General features: G+C 50.3%; 2 protein-coding genes across 2 annotated transcripts; both read right to left on the reverse strand.

Moving 5' to 3' along the window:
• Positions 1-424: 424 nt before the first annotated feature.
• On the reverse strand, positions 425-8959 carry GLI1 (GLI family zinc finger 1). The gene is made up of 11 exons (XM_027855089.1): positions 8860-8959; positions 8297-8389; positions 7781-7976; positions 7387-7531; positions 6887-6976; positions 6348-6485; positions 5801-5950; positions 5215-5379; positions 3700-3930; positions 2518-2806; positions 425-2311 (listed from the first exon to the last, which is right to left on the reverse strand). Exons 1-11 carry the CDS (start codon positions 8957-8959, stop codon positions 597-599), a joined length of 3312 nt encoding a protein of 1103 aa, XP_027710890.1. The 3' UTR covers positions 425-596.
• A 6682-nt stretch (positions 8960-15641) lies between these two features.
• INHBE (inhibin subunit beta E) lies at positions 15642-16986 on the reverse strand. The gene is made up of 2 exons (XM_027854951.1): positions 16674-16986; positions 15642-16396 (listed from the first exon to the last, which is right to left on the reverse strand). Exons 1-2 carry the CDS (start codon positions 16984-16986, stop codon positions 15642-15644), a joined length of 1068 nt encoding a protein of 355 aa, XP_027710752.1.
• Positions 16987-21137: the final 4151 nt, after the last annotated feature.

The raw sequence follows: 21137 nt of genomic DNA on the forward strand, positions 1-21137 counted from the left end.
CATCTTCTATATCTGTATCTTTGCACAGGCTGTCCCCCATAGCTTCTTCCTAACTGCCTCACAGAATCCCTAATTTCCATCCAAGCCTAGCTCAAATGCTTCTTGCAGGAAGCCTTTCCATAACCCTCTCCCCCAACCTATTGCCATCATGCTTTACCTTCCTGGAGCCCATGTTATTTCGTGTTTAACTTGCATTAATTTAGTGCCTTATCTGTGTACATTTTGTTTTTCCCCTATAGAATGGAAGCTTCTTCAGAGGTAGGATTCTTCCTCTTTTTCTTTGTAACCCCCAGCACCTAGCATGGTGCCTGGTACATAACAAGTGCATGATAAATGCTCATTAAATTGAATTGAATTCTCCATCTCACCCTGCTCCTCCTCTCCCCTACAATAACATTGGAGGATGACGATCCTTCTTAAGCAGTTTCTTTATTATCAGGAAATTGTATCATTATTAAATTCAAGGAGAATCCTCCCTAAAATATATACAAACTTTGTACAGTCTTTCAACCCAGTTTCCTGTGCTGAGATCTTCTAATAGAAAAAGAATGTAGCCTCTAGGTTTCCTATAATACCCTTTTATAAATTGAGGCCTCTTAGGCAGTAGAGTTAAGGAACTGGGTCTCTCCAGGCAAGGACCCCAATAAGACACTCATGTTACCCACAGTCATGTTGGGGAGCACAGAGGAAGGTGGAGGGTGGGGGGTACTACCCTCAGAATGGGGAGATAAATGGTTTAAACCCTCAGTCTCATCCAGAATGGCCACAAAGTCCAGTTGTGTGTTATCCAGGTCCAGGGAGTCCAGAGGGTTGCACAGCTGTCCTTCTGGGGGAGGGCATAAAGTGGGACCCCCATCTAATCCCCCTACCTCTGGATGACCACAGCTGGGGTTGTTGCTCCCTGCCTTCAGGGACCCATAGCAAGTGGGCAGAGGAGGCAGAAATCGAGGTGGTACTGCCTTCTGGGGACTTCTCTCCCCTGCCACCCCAAAATTCCCTTGGCATGGTGGGAGGGTAGGATATGCTCCCGATTTGTGAGGGAGCAAGCCGGGAGTCGGAGCAGAAGTGTACATGGTCACTGAGTTCTTGGCATGGTCTGAACTAACTTGGGGCCTCCCAATGAATTTGGGGCTCCAATAAGGAAGGTCCTGGTTTGAGGCATCTTCTCTCCTCCCACCCTCCCACAGAAGTGCCTGTTGAGATTGCACATAGCTACAGACAATCTGAGTCTTGAGTTGCCCTGTGGAGCTGGAGGAGGTTACCAAATCAGGGCCAGCCTGGGACTCCAAAGAATTATTAGGGGGTTCTTGGGCATAGGAGGATGATTGGGTGTAGTTCGAGAGTGGAAGCTGGGGGAATGAGGAATGTGGAAGTGAGGGACTGCGAGCCGGGTGAACATTGAGACAAGGTGCCAACCCTGGGGGGACAGTGTCCATCAGGCATTCCTGTTCTGGCTTGATATGAACTTGTCCAAAAGGTCCAAGCTGAGGGCACTGATTGTACTCCCCTCCACTACCTACTGTGGCCTTGGGGGCTGAGTAGAGCCTTGCCAGGGAGCTGAACTCACCCCATGTTCCTGGGGGAGGGTTGGAGTAGGGCATGGATTGAGGGCAAGAGCTAGAACCATAGTCATCAGGGGGCCCCAGACCCCTGGGTCCATAAGACTCAGATGTCATCCCCTCAAGTGGCCCATAACCTAGAGGCTCAGCTGGGGAGAAGTCCACATAGTGGTCTAAGCCACTGTTCAACACAGGATCTCCATTCTCTGGTTCCTCACTCATCCCTAAAGTTTCCATGACAACATTCTCAGTGATGCTAGGAGGTCTAGGGGAGTAGACTGAGGAGGATTGGTGGGATTCAAAGTTACGTCCCACTCCAGCCCCAGAGGCCAGGGTGTGAACACAGCCCAAGCTCTTGAACCGCTGTACTCTGGCTGGAGGGGGTGGGCCAGCAGATCTAGCAGGGTCACTGGCTCTCCGAGTAATCCCTGCACCAGGGCCATAACCAGGATATTCAGCACCAATCCTCCATGAGGGACCTGGGGGGCCCCCTACCCTCTCCAGAGTGGGTGTTGAGGAGAGCGATGCACTGCCCCCTCTGGATGTGCCGTATCGAGCATGGAGCATGGAGCATGGAAAGTAGTGCTGGGCAGGAGGAAGGCCTTGGTGGGGCACAGGATGCTCTGGGGGTGACGCAGGAGGAAAGGGGGAGGAACGCCGGCTGACAGTGTAGGCAGTGCTGATGCTGCTGGAGTTACTGCCTCTGTAGTCAGTAGAGCATGGGGGCCCCAAGTGACCAGCCATGACAGGGCCTAGGGTAGAGGAGAAAAAAGATGGGAATAATAAAAGGGTCTCCTACATCTCCTTTTGCCCATCAGCCCCAAAGGCTGCCCATGGTAATCCCAACTAGAAACCTTGTTCTGAATTCTGGGAAAACCCCCCAAACAATGACCTCCCCAAGAATGAGAAGGGACCTCTCTCCCCATCCAAATTTCCTCCCTCACACCAAGGGTCTCACCAGTGCCTGTCAGGCTGGGCAGTTTAAGGCCACGAGATGCTGACCGGAGTTGATCCAACCTCAGATTCTCTAGCTGTCGAAGGGTCGAGAGGCTGGGAGGTCCGGGTTCTGAACCCCCAGCTCCCCCAGCCCCACTGGCCCCTGGGCCTTCATCCAGGCTATACAGGTCTTCAGTGCTGCCCCCCAGAGTGCCAGCCATATCCACTCCACTATCTGTGTTGGTCACACTGCCTAGTGGGGAACGATCACTGCTACAAGACGACTGTGCTCCCGGACTTGGCTGTGGCTTCTGAAGGGAACATAAGAGGTAGAGAGGTCACTGTCTATTCCCTCTCCTTCCCCTTATCTATACAAACTGGTCCTCTCATCTAAGAGAGACACAGGAAGCCCTGAGTCCACTTCAGCATCTAGGAATCTTGAGGATGGTGTGGGGGAGGGGGGAAGACCTAGGGATGCAAAGGATATTGGGACAGCTGGGAGAACTGGGGAAAGTGCTGGAGAGGAAGAAAGAAGCTCATCTAATTAAAGCTCCTAGTTGCTGGGATGGGAGGTGAAGTTGAGTCTGAAAGGGAGGATCTGAAGGAAAAAAATCTCTAAACTCTAAAATCCATTCCTATCTCTAGGAAGGGTGGAACTAGGGAGAAGACAAAGGGCTGAAATTCCGTCAGGATGGGAGGAAGAAAAACATCTAGAAAACTCCCTGGTGACTACTGTTGTTATTAGTCCTGTCTGACTCTTTGTGACTCTAACTGGGGTATTCCCGGCAAAGACACTGGAATGGTTGGCCATTTCCTTCTCCAGCTCATTTTGCAGATGAGGAAACTGAGGCTCAGGGTCACACCACTAATGTCTGAGGCCACATTTGAACTCAAGTCTTCCTGACTCCAGGACTGGTGCTTTATCCACTGTATCATCTCGCTGCCTCAAATGACTAGGTATAAATAAAAAATGGTGGATCTCTGGATTTGGAGAAGTAATGCCAATCTCATCTCTCCCTTGGACTTTTTCATTTCTTAATACTGCAGGTTGTGTGTGGATGGAATAGGGACTATATATAGCAAGGATGAGGAGAGTAGGAATTGGATAATACTCATTTATGCATGTGGTTGGGTGGGAGAGTACGGAAGGAAAGGGATGCCAGATCCTGGCTGCAGAAACAGAGGAATAGCTAAGGTGGCTCACCAAGGCAGCATCAGGCACTGTCAATTTGCCCTCATCCCGGCTGGGACCCCCATCTCTCTCCCTTTTGAGATCTAAGTTTGGAAGGGCCAGCACCCGGGGTGGGGGACCATCTCCACGGTGCCTTTTGGTCACATGCGCGTCCGGACCATGCACTGTCTTGACGTGTTTTCGGAGGGAGCTGGGATCTGTGTAACGTTTGGTGCAGCCAGGTAGTTTACAAACATATGGCTTCTGGTGGGTTGAAGAATAAAGAACAAGAGTCATGATAAGAGTGTAGTGAAAATATGGGGTAGTATCAGAGGAACATTGGTGGAAGGAAAAGTGAAAAATACATAGGAGGATGAAGAAAACCTGGAGGAATTTGGTTCGTGTCAGGAATCAAGTTGGGGAACACACAGGCATGGGAAAATACAGAAGGAATAGTCAACAGAAGAGATCATAGGAGACATGGAGGAATGGATGGTCATGGAGAAGACTTAATGAGTTCATAGGAGTAAAAGGGGAGGTGAGAAGCTAACGGGAGTTACATGAATTTTAGGAGAGACAAGGGGAAGAGAGGGATTGAGAGGGCAGAAAAATCATTTGTTGTTCAGTCAGTTCAGTAGTGTCCTACTCTTTGTGACCCCATTTGGGGTTTTCTTGGCAAAGATACGGGAGTGGTTTGCCATTTCCTTTTCCAGCTCATTTTACAGATGAAACTGAGGCAAACAAGGTTAAGCAACTTGCCCAGGGTCACACAGCTAGTAAGTGCCTGAGGCCACATTTGAACCCTGGAAGATGAATCTTTCTGACTCCAGATCTGACGTTCTATCCACTGAGCCACTTAGCTGCCCAGAAAAATCATGGGGTGGCATAGTTTGGTTAGAGCAAAGAAGGGACATAAGGAAATATGGGTGTTGAGGTAAGGAAACACAAAACACAGAAGAAGCATGTGGGAGGTGGAGGGTGACAGAAAAAGAAGTATAGAGTTTGATTTCTGGGCCTGCCCCATTTTGACTACTCCTCCAAGTTACCCACCCCCTATGTCATAGGAGATGGTGGTTGGGGTGGCACAATGACTTTTGATGTCAAGATGGGGGTGGACATCTCTGACCAACGTGAAGGTACAATATCTGGAGGAGCTGAGGAAACTAAAGAGGAGAATGAAAGTCTCCCTAGAGTCGGGGGGGGCCCTCTGGGGAGGGTCTTGTTTATGTGCTTAGCTATCTGACTTTGTGGACTGCAAGGAGGTGATAGTAGCAACTGTTATTGTGGGTCATATTCCTGCATGGGGAGAATAGACATGTACAGTGCTTTTGCCAAGTATGCTTGCTTGGGTAAGAGGTCTCTCTGGTCTGGGTGTGACTGTGTGTGTCATGGGGAAGGGGTTCTCTGAAATGGGGGTAAGGAGATGCCCTGGGACTGGGATGAAGGGTATCACTGCCCCAGTGAGTGACCTAAATAAGAAAATTCTCTAAGTTAAGTGTGTTTGTGTTGGAAGAGTTTTTCCTGGGTTGGGAGTTAGCAGGGTCTCACCTCACTAGAATGGGTCCGGTTCTGGTGTTTGGCCCGGTCACTGGCATTGCTGAAGGCCTTACTACAGCCTTCATGCTCGCACATGTATGGCTTCTCACCCGTGTGTGAACGAAGGTGGGTCTTCAAGTTCTCAAGCCTTGAATAGGACTTCCGGCACCCCTCAAACTGAGGGGACATAAAAGGTCAGAGGGTACTCTCAAATTGGAGGGACAGAGAGGCTCTTCAACTAGAAATGCATCAGGAAGCCCCTCCAAGGGGAACACGGATCAGGAAGCATTTCTTAAAATGAGAGAGTATAATGGGGAAATTGAGGGAGTCCCCAAAATTGGGAATGTGTGATGGCAAGAGTTAGAAAGGAAATATGGGGCTCAGGGGATGGTCTCTCAGTTTGAAGAGACATGGCTATCAAGAAGTGCCTCTCACTCAATTCTTTCAGAGTGGGAGGTTTGGGGGACGTCTGGTTTTGAAGGCGGTCTTGTGGGTGGGATTGTTGAAGGGGGTCGGGGGGTGCTGGAGAGCCTTGGATAAAGGCTATAACCCTGAACTGTGGTATGCTCCATGGGCATGGGCGTCAGTGGCATCTCACCGTGCATTTATGGGGTTTTTCCCCCGTATGTCTTCGCATGTGAACCACCAGCATATACTGCGCCTTAAATGGCCTCTGCTCTCGAGAGCATCCTCCCCAGTGACAGACAAATTCCTTTCTCTCCCCATGGATGTGCTCACTGTTGATATGCTGTGGATGGAGGCAGGATGAGTTTCAAGGGAATAGAAACTTCCTCCCTGAGAACCAAGCTCACATCTTACTTCTCTAAAACTCCCTCTCCCAGAACCCCGCCTACTGTCAAAGGCACCACTCCCACTTCTCGTGGTGGAAGGCGGGGTGTGAGAAGTGGAGCTAGAGGAAAATCATGCTCATTCTCAAATTTCCTCTCCCTTAACATTCTCATCATTATTTAGACTTTGCGGCTCTCACCCTCCTTATCCCTTACCCCACCCTTAACCCTTGTGCGGGAACAAAAATAACTGGTTCCTGACACCTTTTACCATTTGCCTCACTCCATCTCCCAGGAGCCTCCACGAGCTTTCCCCATACCACCTGAACACTCCTGTCTCCCCAAAGCACTACTCACATGCACCAGCTGCTCCTGCGATTCAAATTCAAGGCTGCAGCCATTCCAGCGACAATCAGTCTCATATACGCATTCTGGCTCTGGCTTTTCCTCTTTCTCCAGTTCTTCCCTCCCATCCAACAATCCCAAGAGAGCATCCTGGAGCAAGGGAGGGAAAGGTTGCACCATTCCTAAGCCCTCTTGCTTGAGTCCCCAGGCCTTCCTTCTACTCTTTTCCCCTTAAACTGAGGAACAATAAGATAGATGCAGAAGAATCATAGAACCACAGATCTTTGACATGGAAGGCACCTTCATAACTATCTGATCCAAAAACTTCATTTGACAAATGAGGAAATGGAGGTACAGAGAGATGCCATTTGTCCAAGGTCACACAGCCAGGGACAGAGCTTGAAACTAGGACCAAGGTCTTCTGACTCCAAGTCCAGGATTCTTTCTACTATATCATCATCCTCACTGCCCCAGATGCAGGGCAAAGGTTACAGGGGTGGAGGAGATGCACATTCATTGCCATGACACTATCATTTCTCCTCCCCCTTTACCTGTGCGCCAGTAGAGTTAGGACTGGACACATTGCCTTCAGATGGCTCCTCAGTACGTTTGCTGACCAGCATGTTCAGTTCAGATTTCAGCTTCCCAGTTGAAGAAGGAATAACAAGAATGAGCCCAATCCATGGGGAGAGCCTCCTCTCAGTTTCCCAGAGCCTGTTGATCCCTTCCCCCAAATACTCAATAACCAACTTGAGGTTATCCATGTGGAGGTCATCCTCCTTCTCTCATGTCCAGTATCACTGGGAGTGGTGGTGGTGGGAGCAGAGGCTGAGGTAGACTAAGGGTTCACAGACACAACTAGGGGTGCCTCATTCACTTCCCAAAGAACAGTGACTTCAGCACCCCACACGTCTCTTCTCCCCTTCTGGACTAAAACCATTTTACATTCTCTTTCTTTCTTTTCACCTTCTCATTTTGCTCTTCTGAAGGAGGGGTGTAGGGTGAGGGAGGGTGAGTTGGAGCAGAGAGAGAATGCGATGAGGGCTCTTACCTGGTAGTTCTGGAGGGGCCCCCGGGATTGGAGAGGTGGCCTCAGCCTGCCCTGGGTAGGGTCATGAGGGCCACAGGGTGGGGCCATGAAGGATGGAGTAGTCCTTTTTTGGTGATTCATCGGGGGTGGGAATACCAGAGATGGGCTGTGGAAGGGGGAGGGGGTTAGGGTTAAAATCTCAGGATATCTCTAGGGAGTTGAGGGGCTGTTTGGAGGGGTTTCTGGGAGTCTTAGGGAAGGATAGGAAAGTTGGAAGGGTATTTATGAAAGTGTTGAGGGAGTTGTAGAATGCCTTTGGAATGGTTAGAATCAGGATCTTGGGTGGGGTTGGCAATTTTTGGTGGGAATCTTAGTGAATATTTTGAGGGGCCCCTTGCCCCAGAGCTGCCTGCACCTGATGGTGCCGATGGAGAGGTGCCCATAGGACCCCCCTGGGGGGGCACAGCTTGAGTTGATGAAAGCAACAAGGGAGCTGGGTGAAGTTCGAATGACGGTCTGCAGGTCCAGGCTGGCGTCTGACAGTGGTGAGATGGATAGTGCCCTCTTCTTGGTCAGCTTGACTGCATTCCGGATTGGGGGAAAGATCGGGGCTGGGGCAGGGGACATTGAGGGGGGATGGGTATAGCAGAGTGGGGTGAGGTGGGTTTTGGGGTATCTTCCCCTGTCCCCAACCCAAGGGTCTCATCTATCTAGAAAAATCACCCACTTACCCTACTCTGACCCGCCAGCCCCCCACTTTTGACCTCCTGATTCCATCTTTAACCCACACATCCCATTTATGATTTCCTGAACCCACCTCTGACCCCTGCTGACCCACCCTCATTGGCTCAAGACTTTAGCCCTCTTGTTCTCTCCTGGCACTGGGGTGGGTGAGTTTGTACTTGAGGAAAGAACATGCCTAGGGCCTCACCCTCAGTACTGCTGGTGATCTCTTGAGTTGGCCCATAGCTGTGGGGACTGGACATGAAGTTGGTTTGATGGCAGAAGGAAAGGCCAGTCAATCCTGGAGGAGAGTGCCAGGTGAGAGGCTGGAGCAGCCCATACTTCTCCCCACCCAAAAATCTTCATCCCTTCAGGGTAAAAGCCTCCCTTAAAAACATGTAATGCTTAACACATATTAAGGGCTTAATAAATGCTTCATTCATTCATTGATGTATTTGAACATATGCAGCAGTTTCCGTCAAGCTTTCACAATGTCTTATTTCATCACTGCAACAGCCTTGTGAGGCAGTTAGGGTAAACATCATTCCTATTTGATAGATGAAGAGGTGAAGTGGAGGGAAGCAAAGAGGGTAGCCCAGAGTTAGGATCCCTACAACCAAAATTTAAGCTCAAGGCCAAGGCCACCCTACTGAGTACCCTCACAAATAAGAAAATAGAGGCCTGGGACGGCAGTGGCTTCAACCCACATCTCTGGGTCTAGATTGGGTGTGTTTTCCAACTTTCTATAGACCTAAGGTGGTTTGCACTGACCTTCAGTGCCCATGCCCTGGGCACCCTGACTAGGGAGGGATGGTAGACAGCAAGACTCTCCATAGCTACTGATGGCAGAAGGGGTAATGGAGTTGAACATGGTGCTTCAGGTGAAGAGCAGGTGAAGGAAAGCTGAGGGGAGAGAAACCTGCAAGACAGAAAGAAGGAAGGGTAACCTCATAAGTACAGGGCTCTGGGCAAACTACACAGTGTGACCACTTTGCAAAAGAGAATCTTTGGGGGGCAGCTAGGTGGCACAGTGGATAGAGCTCTGGCCTTGGAGTCAGGAAGACCTGAGTTCAAATGCGACCTCAGACACTTGACACTTACTAGCTGTGTGACCCTGGGCAAGTCACTTAACCCCGATTGCCTCACCAAAAAGCAAAAAACAAACAAACAAAAAACCAATAACAACAACAAAAAAAAAGAGAGAATCTTTGCCATAAAAATAAGGATAAAATAAAAACCCAAGAATGTATGTGAAAGATATAACTGTTATATAGCACTTTGCTAAATTATTTCATTTGACACTAAAGACTCTATGTGGTAGGTATTATTAGACCTATTTTACTGTTAAGAAAATTGAGGTACAGTTAGGAGACTTGCCCAGGGTCACACAGGAAGTGTCAGAGACAGGATTAAAATCTAGGTCCCCTCACATTCTTTTCACCACACTTTCCACTGTCTCATATTGTCTCTAACTAGGAAAGGCAGAAAGCAGGAATGAAGAGAACCCATGCAGAAGCATGTGTGGAAGCCAGTTACCATAGTCCCATTCACTTTCCCAAGCTGATCAGGTGAGGGCCATCTGGGTGGTGGATTGGACAGAGTCCTGATTCTCAGTCAGGAAGACGGAATTCAAATCCTGTCTCAAATATTAAATCTCTCAGCCTCACTTTCCTCATTTGAAAACGTGAAAATAATAGCACTTACCTCACAGGGCTGTTGTGAGGCTCAAATGAAATGAAACAAAGCTTATAGTGCTATATAAATGAGATTATTCTTTACATATGTATTTACACATATATAATTGCTCTTAGCACCACGTGAAGAAGTCACTTAACTCCTTCCTCACGCGCTTCCTGCTTTCTCAGACACTAGCAGCGAAAGATTAAATAGGAGGGTACGAAATTGGATGATTCCCCCGATTTAATGGACCCTAGAGAATTCTCTGCCTCCCTCTCTCCCAAATTCTGCTCCCCAACTTGGTTCCCTGCGGAGCAGATTGCAATAGCCCTAGTGTTCAGCAGAGGGAGCCTTCGCAACAGTCCGGGAGAACAGGCTGTCTGTTGGTCCACAGTGGGAGGCGAAGCTGCTTCCCTTCTCTCCTTCCCTACCTCCTGGCTCTGGGTCGGCGGGAGGGAGGGGGACAGAAAAGAGAGTCTCAGGGGAGTCAGACACAGCCGAGAGGCAGCGGTGAAGGAAGAAGGGGAGGAGCCACAGGAGTTTTTGCTTAGGTAGTGTGCTGTCTGCCTGGGAGAAATGGAGAAGATCCCTTTTAGCCCCCAACCCTCCCAACCCCTCGTCTTGGGGTGGAGGGAGGAGAGAAGGAGAAGGAATAAGAAAGATATAGAGATAAAAGAGAAGGAGGAGGAGAGGGAGAGACAGAGAGAGGGAGAGATGGGGGAGAGAACAAGAGAGGGAGAAGGGGAGGAGGGAGAGAGAGAGAGAGACAGGGGAAAAGACAGAGATAAAGAGGGGGAAAGAGAGAGACAGAGACAGGGAGAGAGAGGAATGGGGGGAGGGAGAAAGGGAGACAAATATTGAGAACCAATATTCCTCGCCTACTCCACTCACGGATTCGGTTCAGTTTGAAATCCACTCCACGTTTCTCAGACTCCCGGGGAATGAGGGTGGGGTGTGGTAGGGTGGGAAGGGGAGCTAGAGGCGTCGCGGTGGGTGATCCCGGCATGTTGGGATTTAGGCTGAGGGAGGGGGGAGATGAGGCGGGGATGACGAACCCCGCAACTCAACCCTAGCCCCCCCATCCATTACTGACCATGATCCCTCCCTTACCAGTCCCAATTCTGCTTACAAGACCCCCCACTTGACCCTGGCATTCAGTCGAGGTGGGTGGTGGGCACAGCTGGCTGGCAGCTGGATGGGGTGGGGTGGGGGGGCTCTTTTCCTGACTCCTCCCCCTGTGACTCACCCGGTTGAAGGAAGCAGTTTCACAGCTCCTCCCTCCCCCGGCACCCCATCCCTCCAGACTGTAGACAGCAGCCCTCCCTGCCAAAACTGCATCCCATCCATTCTGTTGTCATTCCTCTTTCGGTGCCCTCTTCCTGGGACCTGGAAGCCATGTGGGGATGGAGGGTACCTCTCCCTTCACCCTTGGGGTTACCCTCTTCACAGGGGTGTAGGGAAGAGTTCCCCAACTTTTTTAACTTCAGCAAAGTTTGCCTGGACGAAGAAAGTCCGGGCACTTATTGGTTCCTAACTTCTGATCCCCACTCCCTTGATGTCCCTAATTTCCCACCCCCTTCCCTCAACCCCTGGGAGTAAGCACCGCCCCCTCCACCGGACCCGCCTTCCTAGGGCTTCAGTCCCTCCTCGGCCCACCCAAGTTGAGGCTGCCTGACTCTGGCTTCAGACGACTCCGCTCCCTCCTGCCCCCCTCCCTCCCAGAGATCCCAGCCAAGCAGGCTGGGAGGGGGTTGGGGAGGAGGAAAGGGAGGGCGTTGAGGGGCGGGGCGCATTCCACCCTCCTCACTGCTCCTCCGCCAGAAACCAGGCGGCGAGCCCCTGGTTGCAGTGGGGGTGTCTAAATATAGAAGCCGGGGGTCCTGTGGCAAGTGAGAAATCTCGTCAGCTGGAGGGGGTAATATGGGGAGCTCACTCAGAAAGAAGAGGGAACTGGGAACTCTTAGAGTTCTAGGAAAAGGAAGGTGGGAGGAATAACTGGAGGAGTGGGATCAAATGTGGGGGAGCAGGGAATTCCAAGCTCCCTGGTATCCCCGTTTGGTGTCCTAAGGGTTAAGCCCTCCCCCCCCGGGAACCCCCAAGTGACGTAAGGGGCGGGGCTTGGCATCCTGGCGGGGATGCCGGACCGTAAGGTAGGGTTGGTGGGGGGCGCTGAGTCCCACCTCTTAGAGAAAACCACCCGCCACCTCTCCCCACCCACACGCGAAAATTGCCCCCGGCCCCATCTTTCAGCTAGAAATACTGACCCTGGGACCTATACTCCACATTCCATTGTAGAGATCCCCGTCCTCCCGCCCCCCAAAACCCTAGTTCTTCCTTCCAGCCCCTTACGGGGCCCTCTGTCCCCCTTTCCCTAATCCGGACCAAGGAGCCAGCTGCGTGCTGAAAGATTGTTTCGGGGTCATGGGACCTGAAAGAGGCTGCAGGGCAGGCAGGGTGGTCTGTGCAGAAGGAGGGGGCTTTATAGTCCCCAAGCCCTCTTTGGGCGGGGAACTGGACGTAAGGGATGAGGAATATGTCCAAGCCCAGCCCCACAGGGGTCTCCCCGGTTTATCTTCAGCGCCCTGGTGGTCCTGAGGTCAGAGGGTAGAGGGAAAGACTCCCCGGAGATTCTCTCTCCCCTCCCCCGATCCCTCCCCACCTCCACACACCTTGGAACCCTGGAGTACTTTTGGGAAGAAAGAGGGGACAAGGTCACCAGAGGTCTGGGGCCTAAACCAGACATTAGGAGCTGAAAGGACAACCCCACTGTCCTACTTGCCCAATTCAGGAGACATTACCTTCACCCTAAACCAAACAGAGAAATTCATGTCTCATACACAGACTGGGGTACAAACTTTGACAGCACTCCCCCTCTTTTCACATATCCCCAACTCCTGCAGTTCTGGGGTTACGGGCCCTCGGATTCAGGATACCAAGACACCTGAGACCCCTTTCCACCTCTGGACCTTTCACCTAAGATTCCTCCATCCCTATAAACGAATGATATGAAATATTTCTAATATATGCGGACAACAGAGACAAAGAGACAGAATGATGACTGAAACAGAAAGGGACAGAAGCCGATGAAGACAGAAGAGCTACAAACTTTCTCATCTCTTCACACAGACAGCTCCCCCTACACTTTGCCCTGTTCCCAAGATTTCTATCACGGCGTGGGTGGTTGGAGGTGAGAGTGTGGGGGAATCCCTCTTAAACCAGAGCCCCCCTCCTCAACCCCCTCCCCCATGGCTCCCAGGTGGTCCCTGACCTGGCCCCCTTCTCACCTCCATCGGGGCTCGGGACGCGGGATGCGCAGTCCAGGGCTGGAGTCGGGGCTGGGGGGTGTGCGGTGGGGAGCTGGGGGGAAGGAGGGGGGACGGGCAGGGCCACAGCGGCGCAGCCTCAGTGCCGCCCCCGCCCCCCCCAACCCGGCCCCCCCGCCCCGCCTGCCGGGCCGGGAGCCTGGACCACCCGCAAGACGCGCAAACTTTTTTTTTCCTTTTTGCAAAAACTTTTTTTTTCCTTCTAGCGCTGTTGGCGCGCTGTCCCCCTCACGCCTCCCCTTCCCTCCCATTACCCTCCCTCGTGCAGTTCTGGTGAACTAGACTTGGGGACTACAGGAAGGAAAGAGGGGGGATGGCAAACTTGTTGTACCCCTGGACTTCTAGAATCCTCCCCCCTTTAGGAGGTACCCTATCTCCTAACCCTCAACTACAGCTCTCGGGACTGAGCACGCTGCCCTCGGCTAGCGGAAAATCCCGGCCTGGATATCCGGGATCGTCTGTCAGTGACAGAGAAGGAGCCAGAGACAAAAAACAAAAAAACAAAAAAACAAAAAACAAAAAAAACACGAGAAGTTGAGAGACGAAGAAAGACTGTAAAGTACGAAGTGGAGAAAATTTGGGGGGCTGTAGGGAGGAGGGTCTCTTAAGCAAAATTAGAACTCAGTTCTCTGTCCTTTGGTGTGCCTACTGCGCTCACCTGGCCATGCAGGAGCTGGGTTGGGGTAAAGGACCCCAGGAACTGGGGTAGCAAAAAAGCAAGGCAGGGACTTGGGGGTGTTAAAAACTGTGGAAGAAGAAAAGCAGACACAGGCTGTGGGACCGTGGGGATGGGTGACCGAAAGTCAACAGTAAACGAGAGAGAGACAAAAGCTGGAAGCTTTGGGGGTAGGTTGTCTGGGCTTGGAAGGCCCAGTTTGGGTATATTTAACCCTACGACGCTAACACTGATCCTCTTAAATCCTCCTGTGCCCGTAGGTTTTGGAGATGTCGGCCATCCGCCGATTGTACCTTTCCCTTCTCCCTTCTTCGCTGCTCCTTGCTCCCTCTGCTGGCCCCTCTGATGAACATCACCTTCTCTTAGACAACCTGTCTGAAGATAGAGATGGTATGACTATAGTGGTAGTGGGGACCTTGGGAGGGACGGAAATGAAAAAAACTCTCTGTAGTCCCAAACGCCAGTATTGTGGGAGCTCAGAGAGTTTGAGTATACCAAGAGAAAGTGAGAGATGGAGACATAAACGGATACACGGACTCCGGGAAAAGCAGTCAGAAACGGGGGTTCTGTGTATTGGAAGGAAGACTGCTCTTGTCCCCTGTCCCTCAATATCGTGTTGGCTCTCCAGTTACCATGGCGATAGGATGCAGGGGAAGGGTCAGCTATTTCGGTCTCTGATGTAATGGGGGAGGGGAGAAGAGTGGTGTGTGGGGGGACAAGGTCATGGCCAGGAACCTGGAGAATGCTCCTTTTTAATTATCTTCCTTACTTCTTTTTCACTTCTTCCTCAAGCCCTCAATTTCCCTCCCTTCCTTGCATCTTGGAACATCCTCCAAAGTATTTCTTGGGGAGTACGGAAGAAGGGTCAAATTGCTTGTTTGGGGGAAAACCTAAGGACAAAGGTAGAGCTAGTGAGAAGTTGGGGGCATGTTATTTTAACATTGAGTTGTTAACATGAGTTACGTTAACATGAGATGTGAAATTATTAGGGGACAAGAGGAGATAAGGAGCCAGGGGTAAGATTCTCTACCTCCCTCCCCCACTTGGCATCAACCAAATGTCCAGCCATTTCCAAAAGGTCAGGGACATAGATCAGCCTGGTCAGACTGATAGTCACCTGGTAGAAAGGAATTCACACGTGGTTCTTTTCCAGACACATGTCCTTGCCCTGAAGAGCAATTTACCTTTAGGGCATACTCCCCCTCCCCATCCCAGTCCTTGAGTCTCCCCCCAAACCTTGTATCAAGACACACACTTGGGACTTTTTCTTTTCATTTTTATTAGCAAAATATAAATATGTCTCTCTCCCCAGCAGGGCCTCACCCCTGGTAGAACTAGTGGGTGATCCTTTATGGGGCTCATTAGCTTCTCCAAGCTCCTATCTCTAAGTCCATCCCAGGCTCCTTCCCTGGGCCCATCTCCCTCTTAGCAGTTCCCAAAAAGCACCTCACCAATCCCTTTTTCTAGCATATATCTCCCCCATACCACACTCTCCTGTGCCCTAATTACCCACCCTCTCCTCTATTTGTCAGAAAGTTCTATCTCTCTTAGAAGGCACTGAGCAATTTTTCTGACCCCTCCCTCCCCACCCCTTAGCCATCTCTTCTATGGAGTGTTCAGGGTAGGAATCCTTTTCTATTAAGAACCATTTAGAGGAATGCCCTACCCATCTCCCCATTCTCCAACCAGCCTGAAACTGGACACTAAAGTCCCAGGTTAGACTCATCAGGCTTAACCCATAGGAGCAGACTACCAGGTCACCTGAGGAAGGGATGTCAGGAATTAGACAGCCTCAGCCATTGACCTGCTGACCCCTTTCTTCAGTGGACCAACACTATTCACACTTTCTCTAGCTCTGAATCCCTTGAATCCCCTTGCTAGCTGCAGCCACAGGCTTCCACTACCATATCAGGTACATCAGTTTTGACTACATTGCCACTTTGGTCAAGATAGAGGATGGAGAGTGGCCGACGGGCTGTGGGAATACAGCAAGAGGGGCCAGATGGCCAGGGACTATTGGCTTTGAGAAGGTTGAAGACAGCAGAATGGAAAGAGGCAGTAATGCCTGGGCTGCCAGCCAGGTGGGGCGGGCACTGTCCACTACAATAATTTAGCTGATACCCCTCAGGCTGCAAGATCCAATCTTGCCAGCCCAATTCCTGGAAGTCTACATAGTGGTCCCGCTTGCAGCATAGAAGGCTCCCAGGCTCACATGTAGGGGTCCTCCTTTTGGCCCGATCCCCCCCAGGTGCTCTGGCTTGAGTCCTGATCACCAGGAAGGGTTGATGGTGTCCAGCTGTATCCAGAAGTAAGTGTCTTGTAGCTGTGGTATTGCCTACGTGAGGCCTGCAGACCAGCTTGAATTTCAGAACACCCGAGTCAGTGCCTTCCAGTGCACGAGAAGGCAAGGTAAGAGCATTCCATCCTGGAGTGGTCATTTGATGCTCCACCAGCAGGGTTTGACTTCCCTGGACCCCTTTCTCCAAACCCCACTGGAAGATTTGAATGGAGGGAGTACCAGCTAGGGTGGGATGCAGATGCAGCCAAAGACGGATGTAGTATGGAGGTGGGTGTAAGGGAGTGGAGAGATGGAAGCTGAGGATAGATCCATAGGCTGGAGTGGAAGAGGAGCCTGTGGAAAAATAGTGGTGGTTCATGAATAATGTGAGAGGCCTGGGTCTTTTGATAGAAGAGTTATACTCTTTTCCCATCACCTTTTCAGAATCCTGACAGTTTTCTTCTTTTTTTTTTTCCTATCCTAACTTAAGAGATAAAGCCTTCAGAAGATCAGCTCCCAACCCCGCCTCTCCCACCTTCTCCCTCTGCAACCACATCCCTCTTTTGGCTGTATTCTTCCTGTCTCTATCTGTCTTTGGGTCTTTACCTGCTCGTTTTCCTCTTTCACCCACCTGTTTCTGCTGCAAAGCTGATGGTCTCCACCTGGTTCATCTGAGCCACCTTCTTAGACTGAAGTCTCCTTAAGGCTCTGGCTAGGATCGCAGGGTGGGGAGGATGGGGTATGCTTGGACGGCTGGTCAGTTGTAGCCCCTCCAAGATCTGTTGCTTGGCCAGCTCCAACACAAGGGCCCTCTCTTCCTGGGGTTCTAGTGTGGGTAACCCACACGATGGGCACCGAGGTCCTGATCTCTGAGCCCCTGCTAGTGCCCATAGCAGTACCACTAGGAGCCAGGCATCTGGGTACCCTATTCTCCCTGTGGCCATCCTAGGGAAAACAGAGTCTACTAGGCACAGGTGAAACACCTACCCGCTGCAGAAGGGAGAGTCAGGTGTCTCCTATTCTTGTACCCTGGAAACAAAAAAAAAACCCCAAAACAAAAATCTGACTGATGAAAAGTGGGGTATTCAGAGTTGGCTGCCTGGTTGATCCACTGAGCTTACTGACCCAGGGCCTCTTTTGAGCTGGCAGCCTGGGGCTCCCCCACCTAGTGGTCAATAGGCAGACCCACCTCCTGAGCACCAGGATTGGCCAGTCCTTCTGTCAATCAGGTCCCTGGTTGGGGGGAGTGGAGGATCCCCCACCCCTTCCAGAGCTCATGTTTCACCAATCTGGCTGTGGTGACAGGCTTGGGGAAGGGGTATGTGGGGGTGGAGTGGGGGGGGGGAGACGTGGACAGGAATGATGCAAGAAAGAGGATGATTTCACAGACTCCGATCCCAGGGTCCAGAGGAGGGGGAGGGGGATGTGAGCCTGTGAGCCAGGTAGAGGAGTCAAGGCCCCCTACATACAGTTGTCCCCAATACCTTCCACTTCTGTATTTTCTAGTTTCCTCCACAGCAGTTTGACGTAACAGGGTAGACTATTGGGCCTTTAGTGGCTACTACTCTGAGGGGTCAGGCCAGAAAGAATCCAGGACTCCATCCCCCAAAACAGTGAACAGGGAGGCTGGAAGTGCAGCAGCAACAGAGTTCCCAAGGCCAAGCCTAGGTGGCAGGTGCCACGGGGTACCTACAAGTCACCCCTTGTCCCCTATGTGTGCTGGCTGCCCAGAGTCCAATTGGACATGAATACATTGTGGGGGAGGGAGAGAACTGGTGGTGAGGTGTGTTACTGGGATGAATGGGGAAACCCAGAGGTAGGGGCGGGGCAGGGTGATGCAATTGTGGAGCTCGGGCAGAGTCCATCACAATTGGCAGAAGGGCATGGCACTTAGGAGGGCCTGGTGCCCAGCCTTGAATCAGGCACTGCAACTTGATCTAATCTCTTTTAAGGTGATGAGAAGAGCCTAGATTGTTAGTGTACCCAAAGCAGCCCCTCTTTGCTAACACCTCTCTGTTTTTAGGTTGAGAAAGGGAGGTTGGGACTTTCGAGTACAACAGCTTGGGGTCCAAGCCCAACTCCTCCAATCACTTTCTTCCTAGCTTTAGACAGCATTGGCTTAGCAGGAGAGGAGTAAGTAAGCATTTGGCCCCAGTCTCCCCTCACTCTATTATCATTCCCCAACAACTTGGGCCTCTAGAATAGAGGCCTCCAAGAAGCAGGAGACCTCAACTTTGCAGCTTAATAATACCAGCTATTGTTTATTTAGTGCTTTAAGGTTTGCAAAATACAGTGTATGTTACCTGATTCGAACCTCATAACAACCCTTGTAAAAATAGATGCTGTTGTTACTCTATTCTACAAATTGAGCCGGAGCTAAGGAAGGTTAAATGGTTTGTCTAGGGTTACAGTAAAAGCTAATTAATCTAGAAGCAGGATTTGAATATTGTCCTGATGAGTTCAGCTCTCTATACCTTCATTTTCCTATAAAATGATGGTGTGGTGATGAGGTTACAGTAACTCTGGTTACTGTAGTCACAGTAGCTATACACTGTGTGTAGTTAGCTGTAGTTAGCTACACAGCTGTGTAGTCACAGCTAACCTGTGACTTGTTGGCCATACATAAAGGACTTTTTTACCCTGAAGTCCCATAACCCACCTTAATTCTCTCCTTATTAGGCTCTGCAGTGGGATAACCATATGGGTACTACTGTCACCAACCAAGAGGTATGTAATCCTGCTCCACCCTCCTTGTGCGCAGTGGTTAAGCCACAATACCCCTGGCCACCACCATGTGGCAGTACAAGGCCACTGGACAGCAGCTGGTCCAGAGATGACCGGTTTCCCCTAAGGAAGTGGGTTCTCTGGGAAAAGAGACAGAATAGGAAGTGTTTTGTGGAAGACTTTTTTGGTCCTCCTTAGTTACCCAGGATTGGGCTCCTTCACTCAAATGCTCAGCTTCCTGAACTCAGAAAGAAGGTGAGACTAATCTCTTCCTCCCTAACCCCTCCCCCATAATGCTTTCTTATAGCGATAAAAGAATCAAGGACCTATCTTTGCCACAGTGTTGCTATAAGGCTGTGACATCTGTCTTTGTTGGTGCCCAGGGGCACATATTGGGTCCCAAATCTGGGAGAAGGGCCAGAGAAAGTAATGAGAAGCAGCTGGGGGTAGACTCTGACCCATATCCCCACCCCACCCCCAGCAAGTGCCCCCAGTTGCCAACTCTGTCAGCCCCATCTCTCCTGTGCCTGGTCTGGTCCTACCTCCCCATTGACACTTACGTCAGAGCTCAGTTAAAAATACTTTCCCAGCATCTTAGTCACTTTTCCCAAGAAGTGCTCCCGGTTTATAAATACCCTAGCCATCTGCCTTGCTGCCTGCCCCTTCACCAACTGAGGATTGGGTTAGACTGGGGAGAAGGGAAGAAGGAACCGGGGAAGCTGTAATCTAGCCACCAGACAAGAAGGTTGTTGGGTGGTGGGGAGGCAAGTATGGAGCCTGGGGTTAGAAGAACTGAACAGAAAAAGAAAACCCATGGTTCACATCCCAGTGAAGAACCTAGCCAAAAAGGGAAGGGACAGGCTCTACAGCAGGAAGGAGAAAAATTAAAACTCAAGGGGGACTTTCAGATAGGAAAAGACACTAGACTATCTGGATGTTCCAGCATGAGTTCTTATTTCCCTAAACATACCACACCCTAGAGGGCCCCTTTCTATTTCTTCTGAGATTCCCTCCAATTCCCCCCCTCCACCCCCACTTGCCCAGGAAGTGATTGTTGGCTAAGCAAATACAGACAATTCATTCCCCAAATGGCAATATCTAGCTTTGCGCAAACTGGACCTTGGGCACCAGACTATATCGACCTCTTAGTACAGAGCTCTCAAGCCAGGGGGAGGAGCCAGTGGGGGAAGGAGGGCAAGGGTCCAGAGAGGATTGTCACCAGATAAAAGGATCCACCTTGTTGTTCGTCCTTCTTTTCCAAGAAGACCAATGACATCACAGGGTGATGTCTTGACTTGTGTTTCATTTCAGACCTCCTTTCCCTTTTCCCACTCAAGTCCACTCACCTGGCCCGTGCCTCCTATCAGGTCTCCAAGATTGTAGACAAGGGAGGAAAACATAAGATTGAAACCTTTTCCTTCTTCCCCTACAGGCTTGTGCTGTAACAGGCCAGTGATTCCCAACCTCTCTGAGAGTAAAGACCCATTTTTAATGGCAAAACATTTCTCAGATCCTCCATTCCAACCTGGTAGTAATTGTGTTGCTATTAGTACCTGCTAATATAAAAAATACATGACAAAAAGCTACTATGATTTAGTAACATGCTTATATGAATTTCTTTTTTATTAATCACAATAGCAGCTACATATATTTGAAAAGTAGTAATGCATATGTGTAGAGACAAATTATTCTGTCTTCACAAGGTATGTTTGCTTATCTATTATACTGGTCATTTAATAAGATGGTCCTCTTGCAATAGCTGGGTGATTTCCCCAGAGGTCTGAAGCCCACATCGTGGCAACCACCAATCTGAGCCATGGCCAGCAGAATGTTAATGAGCAATAGGTCATCATCCACCCATTGATCAAGCAATTGATTAGCCTGCAAGCATCCATAAGTTAGGGCAAATCACAAAGGGCAAAGGAGGCAGCAGGTACTTGTCTTTAGAAATTAGGTATTTCTATTTTAAGGCCTTCCTATTAGGAGGTCTCACCTCCCTCTTACCTTTACTCGTCACAGATCAATGGTGTTCCAAATAATGGGAAGATAGTTAATTATAGGGATGTGAATTCAGAAGGAAGAGTAAAGCATCAAGGAGGGGCTTCAAAACTTTACTTGTTTCTGCTTTTACTGGTATCCAGAACAAGATTAGTGATGTTTGAATGGAGGAGGGAGAAGAACCCAAGATTATTGAGGAGCAGGTAGAAAGTAAAGAGAGGAAGTATAGTGTATGGTAGAAAATATGAGTAGCTTTGCCCTGGAGAGAGGATTTATATGGGACAGGAGAGGCATAGATAGGTTGGAAAGCAGGCTTGTCAAGAACTTGGTAGGGAAGTAGAGAGGAGGGAAAGGGAAAGGAAGGAAGCTAGGG

This window comes from Vombatus ursinus, unplaced genomic scaffold (assembly GCF_900497805.2).
Source record: "Vombatus ursinus unplaced genomic scaffold, bare-nosed wombat genome assembly UNPS02010769.1, whole genome shotgun sequence".
In the NCBI taxonomy this organism is placed as follows: Eukaryota; Metazoa; Chordata; class Mammalia; order Diprotodontia; family Vombatidae; genus Vombatus; species Vombatus ursinus.

Excerpts from the sequence above, each read along its gene's own strand:
- GLI1 (XM_027855089.1), bottom strand. The coding sequence starts at position 8,959 with ATGTTCAACTCCATTACCCCTTCTGCCATCAGTAGCTATGGAGAGTCT. Across the intron at positions 6,977-7,386 it reads GGCCCCTCCAGAACTACCAG|CTGAAATCTGAACTGAACAT; the intron begins GTAAGAGCCCTC and ends TCAACTGGGAAG. Across the intron at positions 2,807-3,699 it reads CAGTGCCTGATGCTGCCTTG|AAGCCACAGCCAAGTCCGGG; the intron begins GTGAGCCACCTT and ends TGTTCCCTTCAG.
- INHBE (XM_027854951.1), bottom strand. The coding sequence starts at position 16,986 with ATGGCCACAGGGAGAATAGGGTACCCAGATGCCTGGCTCCTAGTGGTA. Across the intron at positions 16,397-16,673 it reads CAGCTTTGCAGCAGAAACAG|GCTCCTCTTCCACTCCAGCC; the intron begins GTGGGTGAAAGA and ends ATTTTTCCACAG.